The 27,976-nt window shown below is 40.9% G+C and overlaps 1 protein-coding gene across 8 annotated transcripts in view; it reads right to left on the bottom strand.

The window, feature by feature from the left end:
- Window positions 1-351: 351 nt before the first annotated feature.
- ARMC9 (armadillo repeat containing 9) overlaps window positions 352-27,976 on the bottom strand; it is a 61,652-nt gene continuing 34,027 nt past the window's right edge. For 2 of the 8 annotated variants that reach the window (XR_001859595.1, XR_001859594.1), the window contains 10 exons: window positions 27,421-27,511; window positions 26,084-26,142; window positions 22,159-22,236; window positions 21,387-21,491; window positions 20,150-20,265; window positions 14,991-15,115; window positions 11,476-11,605; window positions 6,734-6,906; window positions 6,304-6,415; window positions 352-3,486 (listed from right to left, as the gene is read on the bottom strand). Coding sequence is in view for 4 of the 8 variants with exons in the window: in XM_017727014.1 (XP_017582503.1) it covers window positions 3,464-3,486; window positions 6,734-6,906; window positions 11,476-11,605; window positions 14,991-15,115; window positions 20,150-20,265; window positions 21,387-21,491; window positions 22,159-22,236; window positions 26,084-26,142; window positions 27,421-27,511 (900 nt within the window). In the remaining 4 variants the exon portion in view is untranslated. Of the gene's footprint in view, window positions 3,845-6,303; window positions 6,416-6,733; window positions 6,907-11,475; window positions 11,606-14,990; window positions 15,116-20,149; window positions 20,266-21,386; window positions 21,492-22,158; window positions 22,237-26,083; window positions 26,143-27,420; window positions 27,512-27,976 lie in introns of all 8 variants that reach the window. The other 6 variants (XR_001859597.1, XR_001859596.1, XM_008644550.2 and 3 more) reach the window with 4 other exon arrangements.

Raw genomic sequence — 27,976 nt, forward strand, 5'->3', positions numbered from 1 at the left:
CCAGAGGACTTCCTTGCTTGTCTTCCCTTACACACCTAAATTGTACAGCAAATAATACTTTTGACACCAACCCAGTGTCGCTGGCGGCATCCCACATGCCTGGGCTCTCCTCATGAGAGACCACAAACAATGAGTGGTTCATGCCTGCTTTGCAACACTTCTGAGTAAACAACGTTACCTCTGCAGAGGCAGGCCAGGTTGAACTGAAGGGAGCTGTTTTCCACTTAGATGGAGATAAAAACTGCTGCGGACAGAATTTGTCAACAATAAACCAGAGTGAAATGTAAAGAAACGCACACAAAGAAGTTGCATGACCCTCCAAACAAATATACCAAAAAGAGAAAGAAGAAAAACTCTTCAGGAGCATTTTTATCTAGTCACTGACAGATAATTTTAGATCACTTGTACAGAATGAGCCCTCTATGCAAACTTCAATAGACTTATGCAGTTAGTCTCAAATAACACTGTGCATAAACAAAATTACACTGAAGATACAGAAGTTATGGTAGCACCACTTAGGACTTTGGTCCCAGAAAAACTTTCCTTGCAGATCCGTGTGTCATTTGCAATAATTGTATCTGCTTTCTGTGAAAGAAATTACAGCCACTCTAAGTGCAATCACACCCCTCCCCACCGGGGCAGCAATTTCCACTGCTCCTTTTATGAATTCCCCAGGGGGCTGCTGAATCTAGCAGCTGCCTCTTCATGGCACATACAAAAGATACCCAACAACTTTTCAGAGCAAGGTGCCAAATTTGCTATGTGTGTGCTACTGACCTCCATTCAGGGACCCTTCCACCCCGAACAGCAGAGTTCTATGAACAAAGGCAGAACAGACATTTTTCATTAGCTTCAAATCTTCTGACTGGCATCACAGGGGCTTTTTTGTGAGTAACACAGAGGAAAGGAGGACATGTTACTGCCTCAGCCTAAGCACATTCATAGTTTCTCTCAGGTATTTGGAAAATTAAGATTCTCATGCATTAATATAAAAATAGTCTTGGATTTCAATCTCCATACTCACACAGCTAAGAGTTGAACATGGGAAAATATAGAGTTCTGCATTGCAACAGGCCTGAGTAAGAAACACACAAGCACACACACTTCAGTTTGTTCCTTTCAGTTCAACTCGGCGAGATGCATTTTGGTTTTCATGAATCTTGATCTGCTGGAGCAGCTGTAGCCACACCTACCAACCACCTTTGGGTGTCTGGCAAGGGGTGAACAAGTTTTTACCTCAACTCATAAAATCAGTGAGGTTTTGGGGTTGTTGTTTCTCCCCCCCACACCCCCCAAAAAATTAGTCTGCACTCAACACTTTTCAAAAGCTGCTCTCCACCTTACAGAATCAGATCTAGCATGAACATAGCATGATCCAACACGAAACTCAGCACTGCTGTAAGATAAATAAAACTCAGCTGCTGGAGCATTCTCTGATATCCATGTATGCAAATGAACTGCTTAGCACTTCAGTGTTAACAACTTGGCCGTTGATGTTACATGCTGGAAAAAAACCAGAATTTCAGAGGAAATTCTGCCTACCCTGGAAAGCCTCTTGGTGAGCTTTTATGGCTGTTTTCCAGTACTGCCCTTTGGTGAACCAGAGGACATTCTCCCATTAGTTGTGTTTATCAGCTCTGAGAGAGGGCAGATGAATCTAAGCACAAGTCAGAGATTTTCTGTGACTTCTTTGTCTGGCATGGGGATCTGTGTGACAGGGGCTATCAAGTGTCTGTAGTCACTTCATGTCCTGTGTAGTTTGGGAGTTAAAGCAGCACCTGTGCTCTGCCTGCTTGGTGTTAGGTCGGTGTTACTGAGCAGTAAATTGTAACTTCCGTATTAATTGACTGGATTTTAAGCGACAGGAGGTCTTCTCCTGCAAAACACCCCCATTCCAATTTAAAGTCTATCCAAAAGGGTTTCCTGAACTTGTGTGCGGGAGCCCTTTCTGCAAACATCTGACACAGCATCACTGATCTCAGTGGGTCTGAAGCAACGACATCAGTGGCCTTGGGCTCTTCAGTTGCCACCACATAGCAAGAGGCCCAATTCAAGGTCTTGTCACAAGCACAAAGCTTTCTTCTGGCTCTATGGAAATGGCTTTACAACTCTACTTTAGGGGAAGGCAATGTCACTATAGGAGTTGCTTTACCTTTCAGGCTGTGTTCCACTTGTTTGTTTCTCAAGGTGAAACTCCAAAAGCAAAGCCTTACCTTCCCCCTTTTCGTACTCATTAAAGCATTTGTTTCTGAAGCCTGTGCCAATACACTGTCTGCTTTTTTGTGCATCTCTGCCTCAGCAGCAGCCAAGTTCCAGTGTAAACTGCATTTATGTGTCCTAACAACTGTCACATGAGGGGGTGTTACTGAAAAGCCAGCCCCCAGTGAAGGCTTTAGTGTTTCCTGGTCACTGTTACTGTTGAGAGAAAGAACAACAAACAGCACTAGCTTTGTAATTCACTCGCAGAACTAACTGCTGTTTTTTATTTAGTGGAAGTATTCCTGATCTCTCTTGCCTAGCCCGCACTTCATATGCACCAAAGACCAGCACAAATTCCATAAAGACATAAACAGCCATTGCCCTGAAGATCATAAAAAAAGCAACAAAGACCAAAGAAGATGGAACACAATTACACGTAAAGAGAAAGCTGCTTCTGATCTGTTCACATTCTCATGGTTTCTTCTATGAAGAAGAAGCAAAGCTCTTCACTCCAGTGGAAAAAAAATAGATTTTTCATTCCACAAATGTTTAACAGTAGAATTAAGAAAAAAATGCAGAAAGAAGGAATAGGAGTAATTGCTGCAGGTAAAGACCTCAGAGGTGAGCCTGGATACTGCCTTGGGCACTGTAACAGTGTTTTTCATCTGCTACAGGTCAACCAGAAATTGATAAAATACCTCCTCTCCAGGATGTGGAGGCCAGACAGATCTCGCCCCCACTGCTCCGGGCAGGAAGGCTCTGCACATGTGGCAGACACTGTCCCTCCTCGTGCAGATCCTTTCAACACAGATACCTCCAACCCAGTCATAAAGGCAAAATTTAAAAAAGCAATTGGCAGGCTGCTTCAGCAAGCAATATATAAAAAAGACAGTTGCTTGGTAAGACTCCTGGGCTGAGCCTACATTCTGTCTCCAAAGGCCATTTACTCTGGCACAGAAGGCAGAGAGCAAGAGTTTCTTGTCAAGGTGGCAATGTCACTTTAGAGTAAACTGTCAGAGAATATCCATCTCCCATGCCAGTCCTGGGCTGCTGCTGAGACCTTGAATTGTAATAACAAGGCCCTTGTCTTAGCCAGCTTTAGAGACCACAGACGCATCCCATCAGATAATCCCGAATCCCTGTGCAAGGCCTGCGATGTCAACAACCCCACTCTCCTCTGTAGGTCACCAGTAAAGCTCATTACAGGAAGCTGGCTCTGTCCTTCAACAATGTGACAGGTGATTCTCGAGGAAAGGAACTGTTCTCACTTCCTGTAGGACTGGCTGCCTGCAGAAAAACAGCAAGAAAGGGTCTGTCAGCTGAAGGCAGGATTTATTACAAGATAGAAGCTGCCTGAGGGCAACACTTGTTCAACTTGTACAGGGACACAAACATCACAAAAAACATGCAGAAAGGCACTTTAACTCGTGATGCTGCAACTTAAAAATGCAGAATGTATTTGTGGCAATCCCTTTTCAGGGGATATTGAAAGAACTGAAAGGGAGTCACCAGGGTCCAGTTGCACTCCTGACAAAAAACATTCCCCATTCTTCTGGTAGAGATTTTTGTACTGCCCTAGCTCCAGTGTGCCTTAGACAGAACTTGGTACACTGCAAACAGCTTCAGCACGCCCATGCAGAGTTGCCTGGAACAGATAGAGAATAAGGATCAGAGTGGATTAAACCATGCAACCATGTCCACAGGGAGCCCAGTTGAAAAGGTCTAAATTTGGAGGTGCCTATGCTCCCTACAGAACCCTATGTTCCAGCCATGCTGCCAGTGTCATCCCTGTGCCAGCTTGGAAGTGGGAGTCACAGAAGATCCCAGCATTGCTGGTTTTATTTGGAGGGGCTTGGTTCTGCTCTAGAGTTCAGCTTAACAGCAGGGGCTGCATCTCGGGCAGGAATCTGGCCCCAGGCCTGTAGCTGCACTAAGTACCTGGGCTCTCTCTGCATTCCTCAGGCATTCCACACACTCCATGCTCCGAGGAGCAGTCCAGCTAGTTCAGGTAGGTTTACATAAAATCAACTTGTTTCCAGAAAACACACCTATAATAAATACTAAAATCAAGCTAAAAATGTGCCTCTAAAGTAAGTGAATGCATCAAGCAAAATCAGAAAGTCAGCTTTTTCTCATCATGTCCATCAGCTATAAAAACTTGCATTTCTCCAGAAATATCAAGAAACTCAAAAATTAGTCTTCCACTGGAACAGAGTCTCTTGATATGTAAAAACCTATATACCTATGCAGCAGGCAAATGGGAGGCAGCAACTGCTGGAATCCACTGATTGCTGGTATCTGTGCATCTGATACCATTTTTGACCTACAGATGAGTCAGCTAGGAAATTAAAGGAGCAGTTCAGACTGCTTCTTTAAGTAACAGCTGAGAATTACCTTTGAGAACCTCAAGTTTCAGTGTAGGTGCCTAAAGCCCTTTTTAGTCTTTTAAAAATCTGGTCCCTACAACCTTCATGTAACTCTTCCCACCTGTAAATACCTGTGTGAGAGGCCCTGCAGGATTGACAAGAACTAAGAGGTGCTCTGTGAGAGCAGACAACAAGGCTGGATACATGTACACAGAGTAAGTGGAAGATGACTTGTTTGCAAAATAATTTCTTTGCTATTTTTAGCAGGAAGAGTTTAACATTCAATTGCTGACACTGTCTCGTGGCACATGTGGACAGATAGAAAATGATAACCTGGAACCCCAAGAGAAAAACTGGGAGAAACTGTAAATGGACACAGAGCAAGTTGGGATGCCTGTTATACATTCAGCTTTAGGATGCACAGACACAGCAAAGAGAAGAGGCAAAGTGTAGAACAAATAAAACAATAAAAGTTAGAAGAGCTCAGGTATCTGGACTAACAGATCACATATCCACGGAGAACCCCACGTGATCTACTTTAAAGCAATTTAAAAATGAAAGACATTTAACATTATGCCACTGGAAAAGGATCTTGCTCCAGAGCCTCCTGAAAGACACACTGGTATGTCACATCTTTCCTAGGACACTCCCTGCCAGGAATGCAAAGCTGCCCTGGAGAAACTAGAACATGCAGAAGATTTTTTGTGTACACACACACACACACATTATGCTTTTCCTTTCTTCACTAGGGCTTCTTTTCAATGGGCCAGTGCTTTTGGAAATGAATCGAAACAGGAACCAGGGACAGACTCTTGGGTGTTAACACCACATCCAGTCAGGGCAGAACAGTGCTGCTGGTACAGGAAACAGAGCGTGCTGATGTCAGAGGTAAAACTCGGGGCACACACAGCAAAGGTAAAGATGAAAGAGCTGTATTACCTCGGCACAGGAGTGCTGAAGCAAGGAGCCCCCAGGTCAAAACCTCCCTTCACCACCAAGAACATTCACTTCCAGTGCCTCACCAATGAAAACACACCACTACCCTACACATGCAACTGTGGGGAACAATGAGTGAGCAACACAGAAGGCTCGGAATGCTCTTTCCAGCTCTGTTACTGATTTACTGGGGTATTTAAATTCTCTCCATTTCACTTTTTGCATCTGTAATGAGTAGCTAATGATATACACATATTTCAAGTTTCTTGGGAAGGTATTAAGACTTACTATGTTTTTGTCAAATGTTTCAAGGTAACAGTTACAGCTAAAGAATAGAGCTGACGTTACATTGTGATCAAATAATCATCACTAAACTTGTTAGGATGCATTTGCTCCTGCCATTTTCACTGATGATGGACACAGAGTTGTATTTTAATCCAGCTTTTCCTATCCACATTCCTGGGAAAAAGTTTATTCATTACTAAAGAATGCACCTTTCTTCCCTCTCCACCCCAAAAAACCTCCACAGCTGACACACCACACGTTTACTGATGTGTGAGCATCCAAGATCAATTTTTCCACTATATTGAGCTTGTGTTGCCTGGCTTAAAACAAGTGTCCATCCTTTTCCTCCATCCTCAAGTCAAAGTCATCCTCTCTTCTGAACCCCACCCGCCCTGCAGATGAAGTACTTCTTATAAGGTTTTGCAGGCCACAGCACGGCCATAGGGTTCTTGAGTACCAGTCTCCAGGAGAAAGGAAACTGCTACAAGCAGCACACCATGCTTGGCTCTCTGCTTACCAGGCTGCCCTGAGCCATCTCCTGAGCTGCCTGACATCTGCTCTACATTCAGCTGCAGTGTAGACACACACAGGGATCCGACTTCAAGTTACACAGTGGGATGAGCAAGTGTCTAAAGAAAAGGAAAAACTCTGATGACATCTAGAGAAAGTCTAATCTGAGACTCATAAGCTTCCCCAAAAACTTCTGAGAATTTGGGCCGCTTTTCTCCACCCAGAGACAGGAAAAAGCATGTCTTTTAACTGCTCACATGACAGCCTGGAAATAGGAGCAAAACTACATGGTTGTACATCCTGCAGATGACAAGCACAATGTCATATACTCCTGGCACATTTGTAGCCTACGACTTCATTCCTGAAGACTTTCTACAATGCTCCTTCCTTTCCCACCCCAAGGAATGACAAACAGAACGATGACTGTTTCCACTTACTCTGTCTGCTCCTTGTGGATGATCCTGAGGAGCTTGGATGGCTTGTTTGTTGGGGTTCAGACTGAGAGAACTGGGGGGCAATGGCTGGGACCTTTCCCTTTCTAGGGCTGGTGCTCTGCCCGTCAGGAGTACGAGGGATCTTAGGTTTGCTGGTGAAGGCTGAGGCAAACTCACTGTAGGAGGAGAGGGAAAGGGTTAGCAATGCATGGAGAAATATGTATGCATAGTAAGTCTGCAACCAAGTGAGACCTGCAGTACGTGCTGTGACAGCACAGCCAGTGCTCCAAACTCAGGGAGAGACTGCAAATGGAAAGGAACAAGGCACCACAGGTACTGCCTGGGACGTGTACTCACTGCACAGCCTCTAACCTGGCTCTAGTGACCTGTGATCCTACTCAAACCTCACTCTCTGTGCAACAGAACTGAACAGGTTCAGTTAAATTCCCTGCAAACCAGTAATTGATCTTTAGCTTGTTTTCCGTTGTGTTTATCACATACAGTGACTCATTCTGGGGTGCAAAAATTACAGACATATGCTACAGCACAGGAATACATCCTTCTAGGGCACTGACACCATAATTTCTTCCAGGTATAGGTCAATCTTGGCAGACATGGGCAGCCTCCCTGGCTCCTGTCTGAGATAAGATTTGTAGAACTCCCTGAAGGCTTTGTCGAAAGAGCAAAAAGCTGTGATGGCATCTATAAAATAAATTCCCTAAACACACAGGTTCCTTTTTCACACTGAGAACATAAACCAGGTGCTGCTATTTCACAGCCTGCATGTGCTGCGAAAACACCATTCTTTAAAATTTAGTCAATAACTGTGTGAGGCTACACTGTCCTTCCTTGCCCCCAGCATAAATATAGTTTTTCCCAGGTACAAAAATGGATGCTACCAAGAAATAGCAAGTCTCTAAAATAATTCTGAATCTATACTAATGTTTGCACTAGTGAGTCGATTTTCTCTTAAAAGAAGAAAAGGTTAAACTAAAGTAACAGCTACGTGAAAACGTCATCATATTTAAAAAGGGAAATAAAAGAGCCAAAGGCAGGACATCGAAAAAATAGGTGCCCTCTAAAAATCAGCGATTAAAATGGAAAGTCCGTGTTATTAGCTCCATCAAAAGAACCCTTTGTGACCATCAGAATGGGTGATTAGGAGGATTTTCAAGATATTTAATCTCCCCTCCTTCCCTGGGAATGCTGCTGAGTCAGTGTGATTAGCCCTTCGATAGCCCTGCTTCACCTTGCAGGGAGATTTGAGCAAGTGTTCCTTTTGTATTTTAAATAGCATTATTGTCTGTATTTTGCATATGTATATGCTAACTATTAAGGGCAGAGACATGCTAACTGCTCTGCTAAGAACCATCTCTGCAGCCCTCTACCTGGAATATTACAAGCCTTAACACTTGTCTCAGCTTCAAAGGAAGAGGTGGCAGATGGCAGCAGAAACATACTGGTAAAACAACACCAAAAAATAAGACTGGCTAGATAAAACCTCAAGGCGTGGACCACAGAGATATTTAAACATCTTTGTTTCCATAAAGTAGTCTCATTGTTACTGCTTTTTTTGTCATTTTACTCACTTTGGTAAAGTGAGTTAGTTCAAGTGAATTGGGTTTTCAATTCACTAGTGCTCTTCATAATCTTATGTGTTTCTCAGGCAGATTAAAAAGAAAGATTCACCAGCCTCAAGGCAGTTTTTGAGCCACAATTGAGAGGTTTTTTCTTCCTTCTTCAACAATAGATAACAAAACCTTGGATCTGTATTCCCATACACTAAAAAAGTGTTCTTATAGCCATTCAGCCATCTCCACAGTTTCAGGGCAGTAACCTCAGCAGCCAGACTGGTGACAGAGCAAAGCAATGCAACCAGAGTCACATCACTTTACCAAGGAAAGAGATACACAGTGGTCACCCAAAATGGTTCACATCTGTGCAAACTCTTCAGGAAAGGATTATATGAAAAAGGCTGGTAGCAAAAACCATAAAGTTGAAAAAATTCTGTTGTTTTTCTGAGAGGATGCGGAGCAGATCTTGCTCCCCATGTGTCCAAGTATCACAGAACCACTTCATCTTTTACTGCATCAATAAATAGGTTAAGATCAACAGAAAATAACTAATCCTCAGGATAACCCCTAAAACTCCTATTTGTTATCCTTTAAAAGTTGATGAGTTGAAGAAAGAAGAAGCAAACTCTAGTGTGAGAAATGTTCTTCAGCATTTGGTAAAGGAGTCATTGATGACAAGGTGTGCTCAAAGAAAAAACAAAACAAAAAAACAACCAAACAAAAATACCCAAACCCACAACAAACTCACACAATTGAGAAGAAAGAAAACTGTTAACTTGGAAAAACTGAAATAACTGTCTATAAAAAAGTGCACCACAGACTGGAATTCAGGTAATCAACCAGGAGATGAGAGGACTTGAACATATAATGATGAATTAGACCATTTTCTCCAAGAATACACTTGGACTTTTGGCCATTTTTACCAGATTATCAGAAAAGCAAGGCTAATAGAGACATAAGAATGTCCTGCAGAGTTTAAACTCTTTTTTATCATGACGATACTGGACATAGTCACAACACAAAAAAGCCTGCTTTTTCAGTCAGTCACAATTGTAGACTGAAGTCTGTTACAAATTCATCCTCGATTGGCTAAAAAGCACAACAGAGCTATATTCTCACATGACCAAAATGCAACAGGGAATATCAAGGCAAGACCAGCTGCCAGTCTGACCTGCATCAGCTGGAACAATTGTTTGTTCCTGTGGAAATAAAACAACTGCAGCAGAAATGTCACCACTAGGGTCTCATTCTGCTCTCAGATTGATTTTGCATCATTTCACTCATCTCTGTGCAGTTAAATTCCCAATTTATACTACTAATAAAGAGGGGAAAGAGAAGTGACCACTTCCACAGCCCAACTCAGCCCTCTTTTTCTCATACATACCTCTTCCAGGAAGGTCTTGGTATTTGCCTAATAGTTTTTGCCTCCAGGAAGGAGACATTTCTTACAGTGGACAAAACTATGAGCAAAGCAGTGATTTATTCGTTTGTTCTGCAAACAAATTATAGTCTGCATCCAAGAGTGAAAGAATGAAAAGGCAGGTCTAGCTATTGCAACACCAACATATTAACAAAAGACCCTTGACACAGAAAACCCTATGCTCTCTTTGACTGTGAATGGCTGCATTCCTATATCCGTAACTCGAGGCTGCATTTGGAAATCCAAATTATTACATGCACGCTGAGGAAACACATGATGAAAAGATATGATCTTCCTCTGCAGGATACTGCACCTGTGCCTTCACTTCTATAAAATCCATCCTGAGATTCAGACATACATTTGTGAACAAATATTAAAAATTACTGGGAACACACCTTTATAATAATAGGTTATGTAGAGAATCAAAGCATCTCACTAAGGTGGGGGACAAGGTGCTGCCAATTTGACTTGCTTCTTGGAAGGAAAGCCTGAAAAATAATATCCCTCTCTCCACCACAAAGCAAACAATTTGGCCATAAATTTTTATGGTCTATTTGTATTTCTATTATGTGCTTAGCTACTTACAACAGACAACAGAAATAAACCAGTAATGCTGGGCCAGAGGTATGACTACTAAGCACTTCAGCTGAAACCAGTGATAATTTGTTGGCAATGTATAATTTCTCAGATCTCACCATGGAAACAGCACAACTGGAGAAAAAACCCAACCAGACAACCAAAGCCACACCAACCCCCCAAAAAACCCCAAAACCACACACTGGCATGTGTAGGCCTGAAGGAAACAAAGTTCTAGGCTTAGAATCTTCCAGAAGTGCTAGAGCTGTAATTGACACAAATAACCAAGCACTTCTGAAAAATCAGGTGCATAGAGAGCTGGTAAAACCTTTTCTTTAACACATCTCCACCCATTCTGTGTTTTAGTTCTGGAACGTATTTGCTTTTAAAATTTGTCTACACTAACTGTTTAAAACTTGGCCCAATCTAATTAGCTATAGGAAAAAGCTGTTAATGTCTGAAGGACACATGCAGGCCCTGAAAACTTTGGTAGACTTTGGTCCAATTGCTAATGAATTCCTAGTTCTCATCCAAGATATAACATCACAGTTGTACACATGACAAAGGCTTCACAGTGGGCTCAAGCTATGAGCAGGAAGGAGAGCAAGACCTTTCATTTTACAGGAATAATTTCAAGGAAGAGTTGAAACCCATTGCTGGGTGATCTCATAACTTTGCCTCCTTTGCTACACCTATCTAGTGGATAAACAAGGGACTCTGGTTAGCAGTGCTAGCAACTCAGCATGTTTAAACACTCTTAACCCACTTAAATGCTTCATTTTTCTTCCTTCTGCACGTTAATTCCTGTCCTGTTCCCACACTCCTACCTATTTCTTTACTAATAAATTATTTTTCATGGGCTAGTGTTGAGTCATCTAAGGAAGCAATCAGGAAGTTTTATTTTCAGAAGGCTGCATTGAGCATGCATGTGAAGTTCATTAATAATGCCTTGCTTGAGACGTCTCCCATTCTGAACCAGATGCTTAGAAATTGAACAGCTGCCTCTGGCACAGCAAAGGGTATTTTGTTTGGCAAGCACCACTACAGCTGTCTCAGGCCAGACTACATCATACATCAAATGACTTCACAGATTGTCTTTACAGCAGCATGGAATTAGCTGGTAAATCCTGTCAGACTCCTCTCACAATTTTAGGTATCCTCTGGATAGATCTTACCTGTGTGATTGACCATTTACTTTGTCCTCAGTGAAGTCAGCAGATCGAGAAGACAAAGTATCACCAGCTGGGATGTGTTGGTCCATTCTATGGCCTGATGAGAATACTTCAGATGGCTTCATTTCAACTGCTGTTTAAAAAAGAAACACGGTTCAGTGAGCTGTCTCTTTACAGTTTTATTAGAAATACAATCAAGTCACAGTTCCTGCTGTATGAAGGAAAACATGAGGTTTTGCCAGGCTACTGAGTTCATGTGGCAGAGTGTATTATGGCTCATCACCTGCACAGAACAACTGCAAGTTGTGATAATTCCAGCCCCTTGCAGTTGGAAAATAAAACTGACTACACTTTGCACTTGTAGTGGGATAGGAGCATGTAGACGTCCAGTAAATGCACATGAGCTATGTCCAATATCTCATTAAAGCCACAGGAACACAAGCCCTTGCAGTTGTCTGTACATATCCACAGTAACAGGGCCACTGCACACAAAAAGCAGTGGTTTACACTTCTGTCAGACTCACTTTCTGCCTTACACTAACAGGGAAGTGAAGGACACTCAGTTTGCTTAGAATCACAAGGCTACTGAGATGTGCAAGTTCAATGAAAGTTTAGGGAAAATCCCTAGCTCCATTCCTGCCATGCTCAGGACAGGCTGCTGTCCTTGTTTGCTCTCTCATGCTGTTAAGAATGCAGATCAGGTCACTCTCAGACAGGCATTTCGCTGCCCAGCACATGTTCTGTCTGGCATTCAGCATAATAAGCGTAGTAAGATGACCAGGTTCATCTCTGGTCTACAAGTTTTCTGCTCACAGGAGACAAAAAATAAGAGTGCAAGAATTATTGATTCTTAACCAAAGTGATAAAGGGGAAGAGGATGGACCCAGACAAAGTCAGACCAATTTAAGAACAACCAAATACTTCCAGGAAGACATTAAGAATGATGCTCATTTTTAGAAAACAAAAGAAGATCAAGTTTTCTAGAGGCTAAACTTAGCCTCCTTGAGATAGATACGACCTTGACGAGGCTAATTGCTCACATGAAGCTTTTATTCTCTTTTTTCCACTCTTTGTCTCTTACTGTTCGTTTCACAACTTGGCTCCATGAAACTGAGTCCCAAAGTACTCCTGGGATACTGGAAAACACATATTCTGAAATAAGCAGGTTCTTGTAACCTTTTAGATCTGATACTGCAGAATGACCATCAGATCAAAATCAGAAGTCATTAAATAGCATATTTATTGCACAGCAGAGATGTTTGGCAGAGCATCATGAGAGTCTCTAGAAGCAGTACCATTATTTTTACACATTTCTGTTCCCTGCTGTATCTTAGAAGGCAATAGAAGAGAAAGGGCTTATTTTCCACTGCCTTAAATTAAAGCCTTTTCAATTTAAATATTACAATCCCCACTGCCTTTTGGAAAAGAGATGTTCAAAGACCCAGCTCAATTATCATCCTGCAGAATAAAAGTCCTGTCACTGACATAACAACCAGGGGGTCCAGCAGGGCAGTCTCTCTTTTCTCTTCTCTTCTCCTATACCTCATTTCTAAATCCCAAAAGATAAGAAAGACAAGTACATATGCCACTAGCTACTTGAAAAAGCCTGAAACAAACCTCAGGCCATCTTTCAAGTAGCTCAGTGTTATTTTATAGACCGGATTAATGCTAGGAAGAATTTCCTCCTTCACACACAAAAATTATTTGTCCTTTTTCATGTATAATGCATATGAACTTGCAATATGCTGTATATTCTGATCTCAAAGATTTTTCTACAGGAAAAGAATATAATCTAGTAGTCTTATTAGTAGCCACCTGCTACATAATTTTGACTGAAAGCAGTTAAAAGACTGTTTTAAACAGAGGCTACAAGCAAAGTTCTGATAAAATGAAACATTTAAGCTGGCAGAAATTTCTTCAGCACGAAGGCTTTAAATCAATATTCATCAAAAATTAACAACATTTACTTTGCTGATGGACTCAGGCTGCCTGTTTAAACCTCTTCACAAATCTCTACAAAGCAAACTATCAGAGCATCAGCAGCATAGCAAAAGTGACAGAAGTGAGTTTATGCATCTCACTGGAAAGATATAAAAATCTGGTTCACTTGGGCTTTGGATGGCTGCATAACGCCTTAGAAATTGCATCCAATTACACTTGAAAACACCAAATAGGAACACCTTTGATACGTGCTTGGCTCGATTTCCTTTACAAAGCATGGCTATGTAAAAATCCGTTCTTTTTTCCCTCTCTACAGGAAAACTGCCAAGTCAGTATACTTTTTCTTGGTTTGCAACCTTTGCTGGTGTGAGTTGTTGCCCTTGGCCAGCCAAACCCCCTGAGCTGTACTCAAGGTGTTAGAGTGCACAGGCGAGGCTGAGAACAGCAGCTCTCATTGCTCCACAACAGCAAGAACTCCTGGACAGGAGCTTCTCCTGCTCCTATCCCACGGCTTCCCTCCTTCAGAATGTTACATTTATCAGTTCTGGGCATTACGCAAGCAAATTCCTGTCTGCAAGACCTCGGTTACTTTTCTCAGAATCCTTTTCATTTCCTTTAGGAAATTCAAAAAAGTAGAAGAGAAAGTAAAAAGTATGCTATTCCTTTACTGCTTCAAAGCATATTTTTCAGAAAAGAAAAGGCACACTTTGCCTGAACTTATTAATAATTCTGTCCCGGATATGCTGCAAGATCCTTTATCTAAGACTGCTGAACATTTTGCCTTAGAACCGTAATTGGAAATGTTAATGAATCCCTGCAGGAAGATTCAAACTCCCACATCCAAAGTTCCATGATCTCGTGGATATCAGAAGTTCAGCAATCAAGTATTTCAGAAGGCTATAACCTTTCAAATTCCATCACATGTTTCCGAACTCTCGGGCCCAGCTGAGTTTGCATTAATTTCAGCTGAAGCTGCAAGGGCAGAATCTTTAGCAGCATCACCCACAATGCAGCCACACAGCACCAGGCTGCCCATCCTCCACAGCCCTGGATGGTCTGAATGCAGTTGCAAATCTCAGCAGATAACTGCAGCTGCTTTCAGCTCTACCACAGAGATACAGCCAACAGAGCCTGCAGGTGCCAGCGGACAGTGATTCATTTAGATCCAAACAAGGGTATATTTGATCAAGCAAGGGGCTTTGCCTGTTGGGAAGTGCACTGTCTCTGGCTGCAGCTCCTTCCCTGGACAGGGGACATTGCAGAGTATCCTTCACACATCGGAAGCCCTGGGCTTGATCCTTGGCACTTCCACAGGAAGCAAGATGGAGCAAGGCAAGTGAGACCATTGGTGTCTGCTGACCACATGTTACCTTCTGTGGCCATTCCTTCAGCTCAAGCCAAAGTCAGCCATGTGCCCCAAGGTCCTGCAGACTGACACGGGCTCTATAAACAGAGGGCCATTTCCACACTGCACTTAAAAAATCCCCAGTCTACAACACACAGTCCAGGCCCCCAACACCTGCCCCAGTCAAGGAAGACATCAGCAATTAAGAACAGCATCCACAGACCATCCTTACATGAAGGGGAAATGCAGAGGTCAGAAATGCTGGACTGGCTCCCACCACAAAGAGAAGAAGGACCACTCGGTGGAGACTGCAGCTTCTCATCCCTATTGTGACAAGAATTAGTACTGGTTTTTTGCCTGGAGGAGAAAGGAGAATGCAGGGTGAATGCTTACAGTATAAAAAGTTGCATCAGAGTAAATTCTAATTTCTTCTAATTGCCTGTAATGAGATAGTACACATTGAAATTATTTTATATTTCACATTGGAAACCAGTACTAAGGACATAATTTAACTGCTTGACTGTAGCTCCCCCAAACCAGCTGACATCAGACCTATTTGAAATTAACTTTTTTTCCTACTGCAATAAAAGAACCAAGGAAAGGAAATCATAACTCCCTGCAGTCTGAAGACCCAAAATACCACCATGAAACTTAAAGAAAAAGACTGTAAAAATGGGCCTGAGAGGTTTTCAATACTTAGCTTGTCCAAGGATTTAAGATTTGCTTCTAAATATTACAAGGATTTCACTTTAAAGAGCAATATGCAACACAAATTTAAACAAAGTAGGCAACAAATAGAACTCTTGATTTCACAAGTGAAGTGGATCAATGGGAGACTGAAGCAGTTGAAGAACAGGGCAGGGACACAATTGCTTAGTAGTAAGCAATAAAACACAGCAGAAGTGAGAGGGGTGTGAAAAGAGGGTGAAAAGAAATTGGCAGATCTGGAAAGCTTCCCTGCCCAATATCAGGTTAAGGTAACTAAACTATACTTCTAGTAAAAAGGATGCAGTCCAAGGAGGCAGTTAATGATTTCACAGCTAAATCAGTTTCTAAGGAAATAGCTAGCAGAATATTAAGCAGTTTAGGCCCCCCCTGAGTGATCTCAGCCAGTGAGTCTTTAAAGAAGGAGGGAAAATGAAAAAAAGAAAAAGAAGGCAGCTTTCCAGTATTTCCTCTCAGCTCCATACAGCAAGAGCTTCTCCATACAGGGATCCCATGACAATTCATCTGAAGTAACTAGAGCCTTGTCTGCACTGGGAAGTCATACAAAAATTAGCATGGAATGGCTGCTACATGTGCAGTGGCTATTCTGCATTAATTTTCTGTGTGAATACTTCTATTCAGCACTAGAGATCTCCACACCCCCCCCTCCTTTTGGAGGTATGAACCAACCACTCAAAGAGATATGTTACAGTATCTCATCAACTGCTTCCTCTTTCATGTTTTTAGATGGAATATATTACATTGAGTCTCACATGAAGAACTTCAAACAAGTTATATTCACTTCAATTTTGAATGGAAGCATTTACAAAAATTTTTATATAGTTTAACCACTCTGCTGAATACAAGACTTCAGATAATTCAGATGAACTGTCCTGGACTGTATCCTGTAGACAAGCTGTATCCAGGGCAAAAGTATCTAACATTTTTCATGACATTTCATGTGATACAAGCCACTTAAATTATTTAAAGTATGGAATACATCCAGTTCAGATACTGCTTTCAAATTAAGTTAGCTAAGCTTTTATTGTCTTCCTCTTGCAATAATTTCCAAGCAAGTATTTCCTTATTTAGTAAATGATTTTGTACTAAAATTAGAACAGCATAAAAGCCATCAAAGCTTGTCCTTTTCTGCTGCAAAATGTAGTTTAAGAATGTCTTCATCTACTCACTGCAGTTTCCTGCACACAAATTAGTTAGATACAAAGGACAAACTTCTCATTCAGGGTGGTACCACTTGTTTCCTGCTTAAAACATGGGAGCACCAAACATTTATATTATTTCTACCACTTGGGCAGAGCAGGAGGGAAATTAATTTTCACATATTTTCACAGTGTTAGATTTCTGCTGTTTACATTTCTCCTCTGTAGTTTGCATAGCAAGGCGATCTGTAAAGGCTCCTTCACACCATCAAACTAACACTTCTCTTAGACCAAGAGCTACCAGAACCAGCATGATGGAAATGTGTTTTTAATTTGTATCCAGCAGTGACGTGAAGCCATCTTGTAGAGGGCACAAGCTGCATAACTGAGAAGATTCAAGTTGTGCCAAAATACGAGACTCGCGTCACTCCAGGATCCCAGGATACTTAAGCAAACACCCTGCCTGGGTAGATGGTGCTAAAGAGAGGCAGCAATTGCTTCCAGAGATTATTTCTGATGCAAGAATTGCAGTGCAGTACCACTCCCACAGGTTTAACACCACTTTTTTTACTTCCCATAGGAAAGTCACTTCATTTTCACAAGCTTGGTTTTCTCTCCACTTATAAAGCAAGAATGTAATGCTTAGACACCCCAGTGGTAATGACAATTTATTCCTGAAAATATATTTTCTAAATAGGCTGCAAGGCTGCCCGTCAGGGACTGAAATGGTTCAGGAAGAAGGAAGAAGTTTTGCCCATTATGGTAAAAACTGTATAAAGAAGCTACTAGCACAGAAGCCCACCCCTCCTTGAAGATGCTTGACTGGAACTTTGGGCTGTGAGCTAAGCCACCTAGATAAGATAAAGGGGACACTATTGTTCAATCTCTCAGGTCTAGGGAGAAGCAAACAAGGCTGAGGCAAACAAATGCATCCACAAGAAAGCCAAACGCAGCAGAGAATCATCCCTGCCTGGGTCTGCGGTGGGGGAGACCACAGACCTCAGAGGCCAGGTTTACACAGACTCCCCCACAACCGAGGAGGGAGGAGGAGGTTTTGAGTTTGTGGTGTAACCTCTGGTCAGAGGCAGTGAACACCCATCCTCCCTTACACAAACCGGCCCAGCTGTGAACCCCCCACCCCCACAGGCCATATCCACGGGACACTGATGTGGGAGGCAGCTGAGGGGGTGTCATAATCCATCAAAGACCCCCCAAAGTGCTCCCCAGACTCATTCCTGAGGCCTTGCAGCACAGCACTGCACGTGATGCAAAGTGATGCAACAGACCTAGAGTCTGCTGCTAGAGATTGTGTCAAACTGCCCCCACACCCGGGGGGAGGTATTTGGGCATTCCCACCTGGCCTGAGCCTGTATTAATCCATTGGATTCTGTGCTTTTCAGGGGACCCTCACCACCCAGAAGACCAGAGCTGGAGAGGATCAACGGAACGTCCCTGGGATCCACGGAGTGGTGATATTTTCTTTAGTCTGTCTCTGTCACTCTCTTTCTGTATTCCCACCTCTTTTCTATTTCTTTCTCTTCCTTTTTCTCTCTCTTTCTCTCATATTTACAATCAAATAAAATCCATACTATTGACTTTGGCATATGGTCTCTTTAGCACCTTAATTGGGGCAGAGGCATTTCTAATAACTTTAAAAAACAGACCGTAATACTGCCCTAACAGCCAATTCCACACAACCAGTACAGCTCTCCAAGCCCACCATGGGTAAAACACTGTGCAGGTGAAGTGGGACCTTGAATTCTAACACTGACCCCACAGTAAAGTGGTAATGTATATTTAGACATACATTAGCCAGTCTAGATTTTTAAGGCCTGCAGTTCTTTTAGAGAACTGCATGAAAATGATTAGATAATCACTATTTTACTAATAAGAGCTAATATATTAATTAGTTGCTGCTTTCTTCTGACACACAAACACACACATTTAATATATAGGGAGAGATATAGTGTGGATGTTATGATGGTGCAAAAAGTTGGCCACTGTAAGAAAGGACACAAAGTCAGAACTCCAAATCCACATTCTGGCAGGCAAAGTAGGTGCCATGTTCAAACAAATGCCATTTCATTCAGGGCAGTACTCAGAAGAAAAAATAAGATTGCAAGGCAAATTCTGCCCTGGGATAGCCAAAAATTCTTCTGCTTTGCAAGTGTGTGTTTCCTTCATCTTGCTTTTTAAAAAAATAAATGTCTTCTGGGGCTCTGTCCATGCCCAGATCTGATATGTTACACTTGTCTGTTCTAACACCCTGGTAATGTGGTATGTATAATCCCATATGAATGGTACACCTGCCAAAAAGGTGTGTTTGGATGACTCAGGAGGGCTCCCAGTTGGGTCACTTGCTTGTAGGAATGCTAATGCCAGCATGAGACAATGGGAGGCAAGATAAAGCTGTGACCACTCCGTGTCCAAAACAACAGACTTCACTCAGAGTCAACTACACGTGCAACTACAGCCCAAATCAGTTCTCACTGTCTTCTGTACCCATTTTCCACACTAAAATGAGGAAGAAATGTATGTTAAGAAATAGAAAATATGAACAGGAAAGCAAAGAGTGGCAGGGGATGACATGAGACAATCTTCAGGACTGATGTGTAATTTCACTACACTGTTGTGTTTCAGGGTGCCCATTCCTTTTAACATACTTGCCTATACCAACCCTGTGAGTTTTGAGTATTATTATTATTATACTTTGTTAGTCTTGTAGTCTCTCAGATTAAGTATCCACAGAAATGAAAACATTAAATCCTCACAATAAACATGCCTGTCTCATAGCTACCCAGACTTGATCAAATCCAAAGCTATGCAACTGAAAGTAAAATAATCATTTAAATTTGGGATCTCATTGGTATTTTAGTTCCTCAGTCAGGACAGTGAACAGGACAAATCTCATCTCAGAAATTAAGATATACTTGCTCTAACAGAAGGCAGAGAATATTCAAGGAGCTCTACACTGTAAGACTCCTTTATTCCATTTACAATATGCCTTCTACTCTGACCCAAATGACACCAAGAGCAAAGTGTCACACATCCTTCTGATGGAAGATGTGTTTTCTTCCAAAGCAGGAAAACCCAACATAACAAGATTTTTATCTTTCCCATTTTCTTTTTCATCTGTCTCTTATGGGTGGCTAACAAACCTCCCCAGAGCAATATCCTTTGTTGCTTGTGAGGTGGAGCATTGTGGATGCTTTGTGCAACTTTCCAATGGAATATATACGAGAAGATGCAAGAACATGTGGGAAATAATGCAAATTTAAATCAACCTGATCAGTAAATATTTATTCAACTACTTCGCGTATGTGACCTCAGCCAATGGACCTTTCTCTGCCTGCAATATTCCACTCCTTTTTTTGAAATTATCCATAATGAATGACAATGGCAATGCCACTTTTAGGTAGGGAAGGTTTAGTTATTAGGCACTGTCGTGGGTTTCTTTTCTTTGTTGTTGTTAGGCTTTTTAAAAGAGCTTAAAAAATCCAACTTGGTCTCATTTGTTTGGACTTACATTAGATATGCAGCTCTGTGATAAGCTGGTGTCACAGGTCTCTGGACAGGCTCATCTGTACTCTGATGGACACCAGCAAATTGCTTCTTCTTAGTTTTTGGAGTGTGAGTCATTATCTGATACACAGGAAACAAAGGAAAAAAAATAATGCAGTGGAAAAACAGGTATCTGAAACCATAGAGAAAAGTCTATTGAAACATTGCAGCAGAAACTAAATCGCATTCTGGTGTCACTGGATAAAACTGACTGGAATCACTGTAGGCTCTTTCATGACATCTTCTCTCACATCACTTTTTCATCATCAGGATTCTGGACTCTTGAATCCAGAAGGCATAAGTCATATTTACAACAGAATGGGTTGGGTTGGAAAAGTTCTTAAAGACCATCCAGCTCCAACCCTCCTGCCATGGGCGGGGCCACCTTCCACTTCATCAGGTTGCTCAAAGCCTCATCCAATCTGGCCTCAAACACTGGGGCATCCACAGCTTCTCTGGACAACCAGTGCCAGTGTCTCATCACCCTCACAGGGAAGAATTTTTTCCTTATATCTAATCTAACCTACTCTCTTTCAGTTTGAAGCCATTCCTCCTTGTCCTATCATGACATACTCCTGTGAAAAAGCTCCTCTCCAGCTTTCTTGTAGCCACTTTTAGGACTCAAAGCCCACAATAAGGTCTCCTTGGAGCCTTCTCTTCTCCAGGCTGCATAACCCAACTCTCTAAGCCTGTTTTCACAGGAGAGGTGCTCCAGCCCTCTGGATATCTCAAATTAGTCACAGCACACTAAATGGCACTCACACAAACTTTATGCTTTTTTACTTAATAGCTTTTTGCTGCTTGAAGTAAGACAGACAATACTTGATCCGGCACAACGCCTGCAGGAGCAGTTGACTTTTCAACTTTTCTTTTTTTCTAAAATAATTTCAGACCAGCAGAATGTTCCAGTATTAACCTGCTCAGCACTTTGCTTTGTGTGCTCACAGAGTCACTGGTGTAGCACTAGAACCCTAAGGCTGCCTGTAGCTGATTATTAAGCCACAGCCTGACCGCTCCCTTCTCACACTGCCTCTGCTTCTCCTGAGCAGCAGCTCATACACAGACTGTGAAAGATTCAGACTGCTCTGCAGGTAGCACCTGCCTCTTCAAGCAACAAATTGAAGAAAGTGGTGAAACTACTGAAGTGAAACACTTAACCCAGGAAATTAATTTGTTTCAAGATTCTAAGCAGTGGTACTCACTCCCAAGTACTCGGTTGTTAGCAGCTTCTCTCCTGAAAGCTCCCCCAGCTGAGGCAGCAAAACCTCATCTTTGTCCAGATCAGGCTCCAGGATGTCACGGTCCTCCTGCAAGGCAACAAGAAACTCAGGTGTGCAAGGAAGCTTTAAAGCTGGTAATATGAGGCTGGTACAAAAAGATTGGAATCAATATTTCAGGATAAAAATATCATACAACAAGGCAACAATCCTCTGTTCATTTTATTCCACAAACCTCAAATGTAACCAAGTAAAAACTACCAAGAATTCACTCCCCTGTGCCTATTTCTAGAATAACTATGGATGATTCATCTTTCATGGGAGCTCTGCAGCTTCTACAGATCAAAAAGCCAGGAAATTTTGAAGTTTAAGGGATTCCTCCAGCAAACCAAAACCAGTAGTACAAGAACAAGACAGTATTTTTGCTTGTGTTTTATTACTAAAAAGAATACTCTTCTGTCCTGCACAAGATATCCTAAGACAGACCCACTACAGATGAAGAAAACATTCTTTGCTTTTGAAACAGGTTGTGACAGTAAATGTAAATGACTGTCAAAAACAGTAAATGAGAAAAAGTAAAGGAATTATTCTAAAAAAGGTATATTGTAAAGTTATGTAGAGAGCCTGACATAAACTCCATTAAAAACAATGATCACTGCACTCTGATGAACTCCAGAGCACAAGGAAAATGAAAAGCAGTTTCACTGTAGTAAGATTTAGATTCAGTTTTAAATAGTCACAATCAGCTCTTAATTACCTGGAAAGCTGGGTATGTGTGAAAAAGAAACCAGATAATGGCAAAAGGATGAACACTTGTAGACTGGGCAACGATCACCTGTATTAAGCAAAAAATAAACTCCCTCACCACCAAGAAACCACACTCCAAAGTCCACAATATACTGTATTTTGATGGGGGGGCAGACAAAGTTGCAAAGATGAGCTCCATAAATAGGTCTGGTGGGATTTTTTTTACATGATTTGTTAATGTAGCCAATCCTGCTCCCTGACATTACTTACTACCAGGTAACCGAGCCTGAAAGTGTCCCTCATCTGTCTCCTTGTACGAAATAAGGACTTTTCCCGATGTGCCATCACTCCAGTGCTGAAATAACACAATAGGTGCCCTGTTCCCCACTGCTCCCAGGCTGCAGCAGATGTTGGCAGCAAAGCCCTGTAATGTAATGGCTTGAAGCCCTGTGATTAAGCTCTTTCCTTTGATGTACTCTGTGGCTGAAGTGTATTTTCACACCACAGCTCTCTGATTTTATTGCCAGGTGCTGAGTGACAGTGGATCAGAGGGTGTCTGATAAATTGTCACTGTACAGTCACCGCACACAGCTCCAGCTTGTAACTAAACTTTTAAATCAGAGCTACAATATCACATATTCACTTTTACAAGCAGCTTTTCAAGATGGTCCAAGTCAAATAAAAAGCAAACGCAAAGATCAAATACTGAAGATAAATTAAGTTAGTATTTAACAGACCAGTCAAGAGAATACTGAGCACCAGGAAACACACACTGTGACTGTGGGTGTCAACACACCCCAGAAGGCTGACATCTCAAGGCTGGGTATGTACTCCAGGAGCCAGTGTATCCTAAGCTCTACACTAGTTAATTTAAAGCTCACCAGACAAACACAAAAGCCAATTTATTTCTGAATAACAGTACACACAGAGGCATTTTTCAGATGGTTATATGCTCCAGAGTCACACAGTACAGAATCTTAAATTTCTGAATGTAAGATGCCCTTAGAAATTCCAGAATTTTCCTCTAACAGGCTCAACTGCATCTTGGCCATGGTGTTTAGGAGAAAGTAGTCATTACCACAAGATCTGCTCAAAGCTAGGAGAGAATTCATCAACTCTAAATTAAACACAGATAAAAGCAAAAAAAACCCCATGAAAGATAATTGTAACAGCACTGGGAACATTTGCATGCTCTTGTAAACAATAAAAGCTTGAGCAAAACCTGCAAACTGAGGCTGCATGAGAGTGTCTTTTTATTGTTTCTTAAGTTATAAAGGTATGAATAAACGTATTGAGCAACAAATTCTAACATCAGCAAGCAGTCTGAAAGCATGTCACTAAATTGGCAAAACTGGCAATATATGGGCATATCCTGAAATGCATTCAGTCTGTAGTAGTTTAAAAGTTACATAAAAGCAAGACTTTCGATAAAATTTTCCAAAACTTTCTGTTTTGGAAATGATCACAACATCAGATGTTATCACAGAACACCATTGAGAACAATACCTCACTGCAATTCCAAAATACAAAAGGGTTCCAAGCATTGAGGTAGTGAGTCAACAAATCTTTGTTTATTTAACAAAGTTACAACATAATGCATTATGGCCCTGATATTTGTAAACTATATTTTCTAAACTGAGGGACTAAGAAACCAGATGTCCTTGTGGCAGAACAGAATTACAGTTCCCAGCAGCAATAAGGATTCAGAATGTGTTGCAATTAACGTTACACTAAAAAGTTTCAAACTTGGCTTTTCTTTTTAATATAATGGCAAAGCTAATGAAAAACTGGAATTGGACAGTTCTCTGTCTCAAAGCCTACTGTTACTTTTTGAGTCAAATAATAAGAAATGCCAGAAGTCCATTTTAATCACATTATGGCCCAGTGGCAAAAACGCATTTCAAAATTACTTGACCTAGAGCCTTGTCTTTGATGGTGAGCAGCAGTAACATATCTAGGGGGTAGGACTGAACAGAATTCACCTTCCTTTCATTCCCAGGAACAGGTGAAGTGATGGAAGTATTCAACATTATCATGCAATTCAGTGCCACACCTTTCAGGAAGGAGTTCCTTATCTATGTGTTTTCCCAACCAAACACACTATCCTTTAAAAAAGTATACTGAAATTCAAGTAAAAGTATTATCACCCTGGATTCTCACCATACACCCAAGACACTTGAAGCCTTGAAACATTAGTTAAAAGGTGTTAAAGTACCATTTTAAGCAAAGGTAAGTTTTAATGGTTAATCTCCAGGAAGCCCACAAGCATTGATTTTGGGTTGGAGGAGTGGAAAGATTACCAAAAACTGACTTCAGGACTGTAGGAGGTGAAACAATTACAATAATCTAATCTTATTAGAAAAAGAGGTTTACTGTATTCCCTTAGAATAAAAAGGGGAGAGCTGATCATTAAATAAAACTTCTTTGTAGCGCTAAACTTAGAATTTCCACATAGCTCTAATTTTAGGCAAAGGGATGATTAGTTCACCACCTATTGTCCCACAAGACAAAGGTATACACAACACAACAACTGGATAAATAATGCAACCAGTGCAAGGCTTCCCTGGACACTGCCAGGAAAAGGCTGGATCCTGCAAGGTGCTGCACCCCACAGCGACTGAGAGCACACCACACCTGTTACACAGTCACGATATTTGCATTTTTATCTGCTCTCAAAACATCAGAAGTTCAACATGCACTAGAAAATGCACTCTCTCAGGCTGCAGTAACAGGACAAATCTTAGACTTGGTTTTCCCCAGTCACTGTCATTCCCATTACTGTGCAATGAGCTACTAGAATGTGGACACAAATGACTTAAGTTTTATGTGTCTTACTCTTTGTTGGTTCAGGACAAAAACCTTGTATTTTGTCTAAAAACATGGTTTTCACTAAATATGTTCTGCAGGAACACTTCCAATACAAGAACATTTTGCAGTTCACTAACTCTCCATGTCACTGACTTCTTCAGGGCAAAACACATACTATGAATGTATGTGCACACATACACACACCTAAGTATGCACAAATACTGCTTCCAGGACATCTACCATAGCTGTTCTTTTAAATTTCTCAAGCAAGACTTCTCAATAAAATAAAAATGCAATGGGGTAGGTTTCCTTAAGAAAAACCTCCAGCGTAACTGCTGACACTGTATTTTCAAGCCCCCACTGTGCATTTATGGCAATGCAGAAATGGCAACACCACCAGTGAAGACTGGGTATGGCATTTCCCCCACATGATTTACATCTTGCTTTGATTGTTAATTTAGGTGATCAAGTATGTTGCGTTGTCTACACCCATGGCTCTATGAAAACAGCTTCTTAAAAGATGTTGAAATACTAGTATAAAATGCACTTATTAGCAAAGAAGGAAATACACAGCTAATCAGCTTATATTTACTATGACATAGTTTCTCATGCTTATTTTATTTTATTTGCTCATGGGATTTATTCCTTATTTGTAATAACTGTTTCCCTTTCTTACATTCCAGCAATTTATTAATACATTTCAAAGTTTCTAAACTGCAAATAAAGTCATACCCTGAATAGATAATGATACCTTAAGAAAAAGTGACAACCTGTTTATAAACTATTCTGGTAACATACTGGTTCATTTGCTTCCTTTTTTTTTAACTGCACCCAATGGGTCTGCTTGAAAGCAAGATTTCTACTGCTACAGCAACTCCTCATCTCTTCACTTACACCAAGCTATAATCCCTTTAGTTATCACAAAGGTGGTGAGTTGCCAAAATTAAAGAAGAAATGAAGAAAAGGTAATGGAAACAGATCCAATTTTCTTGTTAATGCAAGAATAATTAAGTAAAAGTAAAAACCAAAACCCACCAAATAACAAAGTCTGGTTTATTGACACAAATATTTTCTTCCTAGAAGGTTAAGAATTTTTCTAAAAGGCATCAGAAAGCCTTTACACTTACTTGCTCATACTCCTCTTCCTCTTCATCATCAGACACAATACTGTCATTGAATGGCTCTTCTAGAAAGAAGCAGAACAAAATGGTGTCAGTTAAGCTGCACATGTACAACTTAACAGAATCTCATTATCACCTCACTTCTACAAGAGCAAAAAAGATAACATGCTTCTCATATAGACATGTCCTTTTCAGGGCAACTATTGAAATAATTTGATCCTATAATCATTCTAGAAATCACTGAAATCAATTCATATTTTGGGAAATGGCAGAAATAGAAACATTCTGGAATTGTTACTTTCTCATAAAATCCACGGTGACATCTCACTGTATTTACTGACAAGACTTGAATGAAAGTGTGTGCACTAGCAAGTTTGTCTATTTTCAAATATTTTTTAATAAGAAACTCTACTTCTCCCTACAAATACTTTAATATTATACTGCTTTTGTACATAAAACATTAGTACTCATGCAGAATACTTATTTTAACTTTTGGACAAAATTATTTCCTCATGAAAAAAGTGGCCAGGCTTATGTTGGAAATCTGAAAACACAACTTGTACTCATCAACTCAGACAAAACCTCTTAAAAATTACATTCTCAGGTAGAAGAGGAGATTCTATAACCTTGAAGAACAAATATGACATAGTGGCAATACAGTGCTTGAATACTTTATTTGTTCTTTTACAAGCTAGAACTGTAAGATAGGCTGTGTTCTCTTCCCAAAAGCCAAATAGAGCAGTTCAACTCGTTCTATGTTTACTGCACAGAAAGATTCAACCAGAATTAATCTCCTTTTTATTATTTGCTTTCTCTTTCTTCAGTCTTCCTTTCAGTCACAGGCAACAGAAAATGGAATAAATATTCCACCTTCTCTGTCTGTATTAACAGCATCTACACCTCCTGTGACCCATCAACATACTCTCCAAAAAGGATGGTCTCTGCTCTGTATTCAGGATAAACCATTTCACATAAAACTACACCTCAATGGAGCAAGAGATGAGCACAGACAGACCTAGTCCCTAAATCCTGTTTTACAAATTTCTACTGCATTTTTGCAGTTGGCAGCAGTCTCTCATCCCTGGTATGAAAGAAAACAGCCAAGGTCATTTTATTTACGGTCCCAAAACTTTGGAATTGAGATTTACTCAGCCTTTAACTTCTTCTTTCTTACTACAACATAAATGAAATTTTAAAACACATGACTTTCAAATCCTATTCACCCTCTCTCAGACCATCACACTATTGTTATTCTTTGAAGGTTCCAATGCCAAGTAAATACATGAACTTTTTTATGGCTTTTGTGAAAGATTCAAAGCTCTGATAGCTGCATGTGTTCTGACCTGAATTGAGTTGCTTGATAACATATTCAATCTGTCGAACCATCTCTTCACTTCTTTCCTTGATAAAGCAGCGCAGAATTTCTTCCATTCCCTGGATGTAGCAGAAAACACTGGTAGATCAGTATTTCATGTGACCACAGTGACAGAGATCTGTTAGCTACAATATATATTTTTTTGGTCAGGAAAATCAGGCAGTGTGAAGCAAACCATGGTATCCAGCTCCAAGTGTAGCACAGACAAAAGAAATACACTCTCTAGATTGCTTCGAGGCTTAAACAGAGACATGTCCATGATGAACACCAAATTTTTACAATAGATCTGTTGCTTTTGCCTTCTGAATTCAGTAACCAGTAGTCATCAGAACAGGGTAAAATTTACATCCACAGAGACAACAGTGCAAGGTTCAGAGCAGGAAAGCAAAAAGCAGAACCAGCTTTGACTTTAAACCTGGTCTCTCTCTTTATGGCTCCTTATAGGCTTGATGTTGTGTCTTTAACCATTTAAGATCACTTTCAATCCTCTGTGCTTTGTGAGGTGGAACATCTGACAACAATCA

Source organism: Corvus brachyrhynchos, unplaced genomic scaffold (assembly GCF_000691975.1).
Source record: "Corvus brachyrhynchos isolate BGI_N302 unplaced genomic scaffold, ASM69197v1 scaffold162, whole genome shotgun sequence".
In the NCBI taxonomy this organism is placed as follows: Eukaryota; Metazoa; Chordata; class Aves; order Passeriformes; family Corvidae; genus Corvus; species Corvus brachyrhynchos.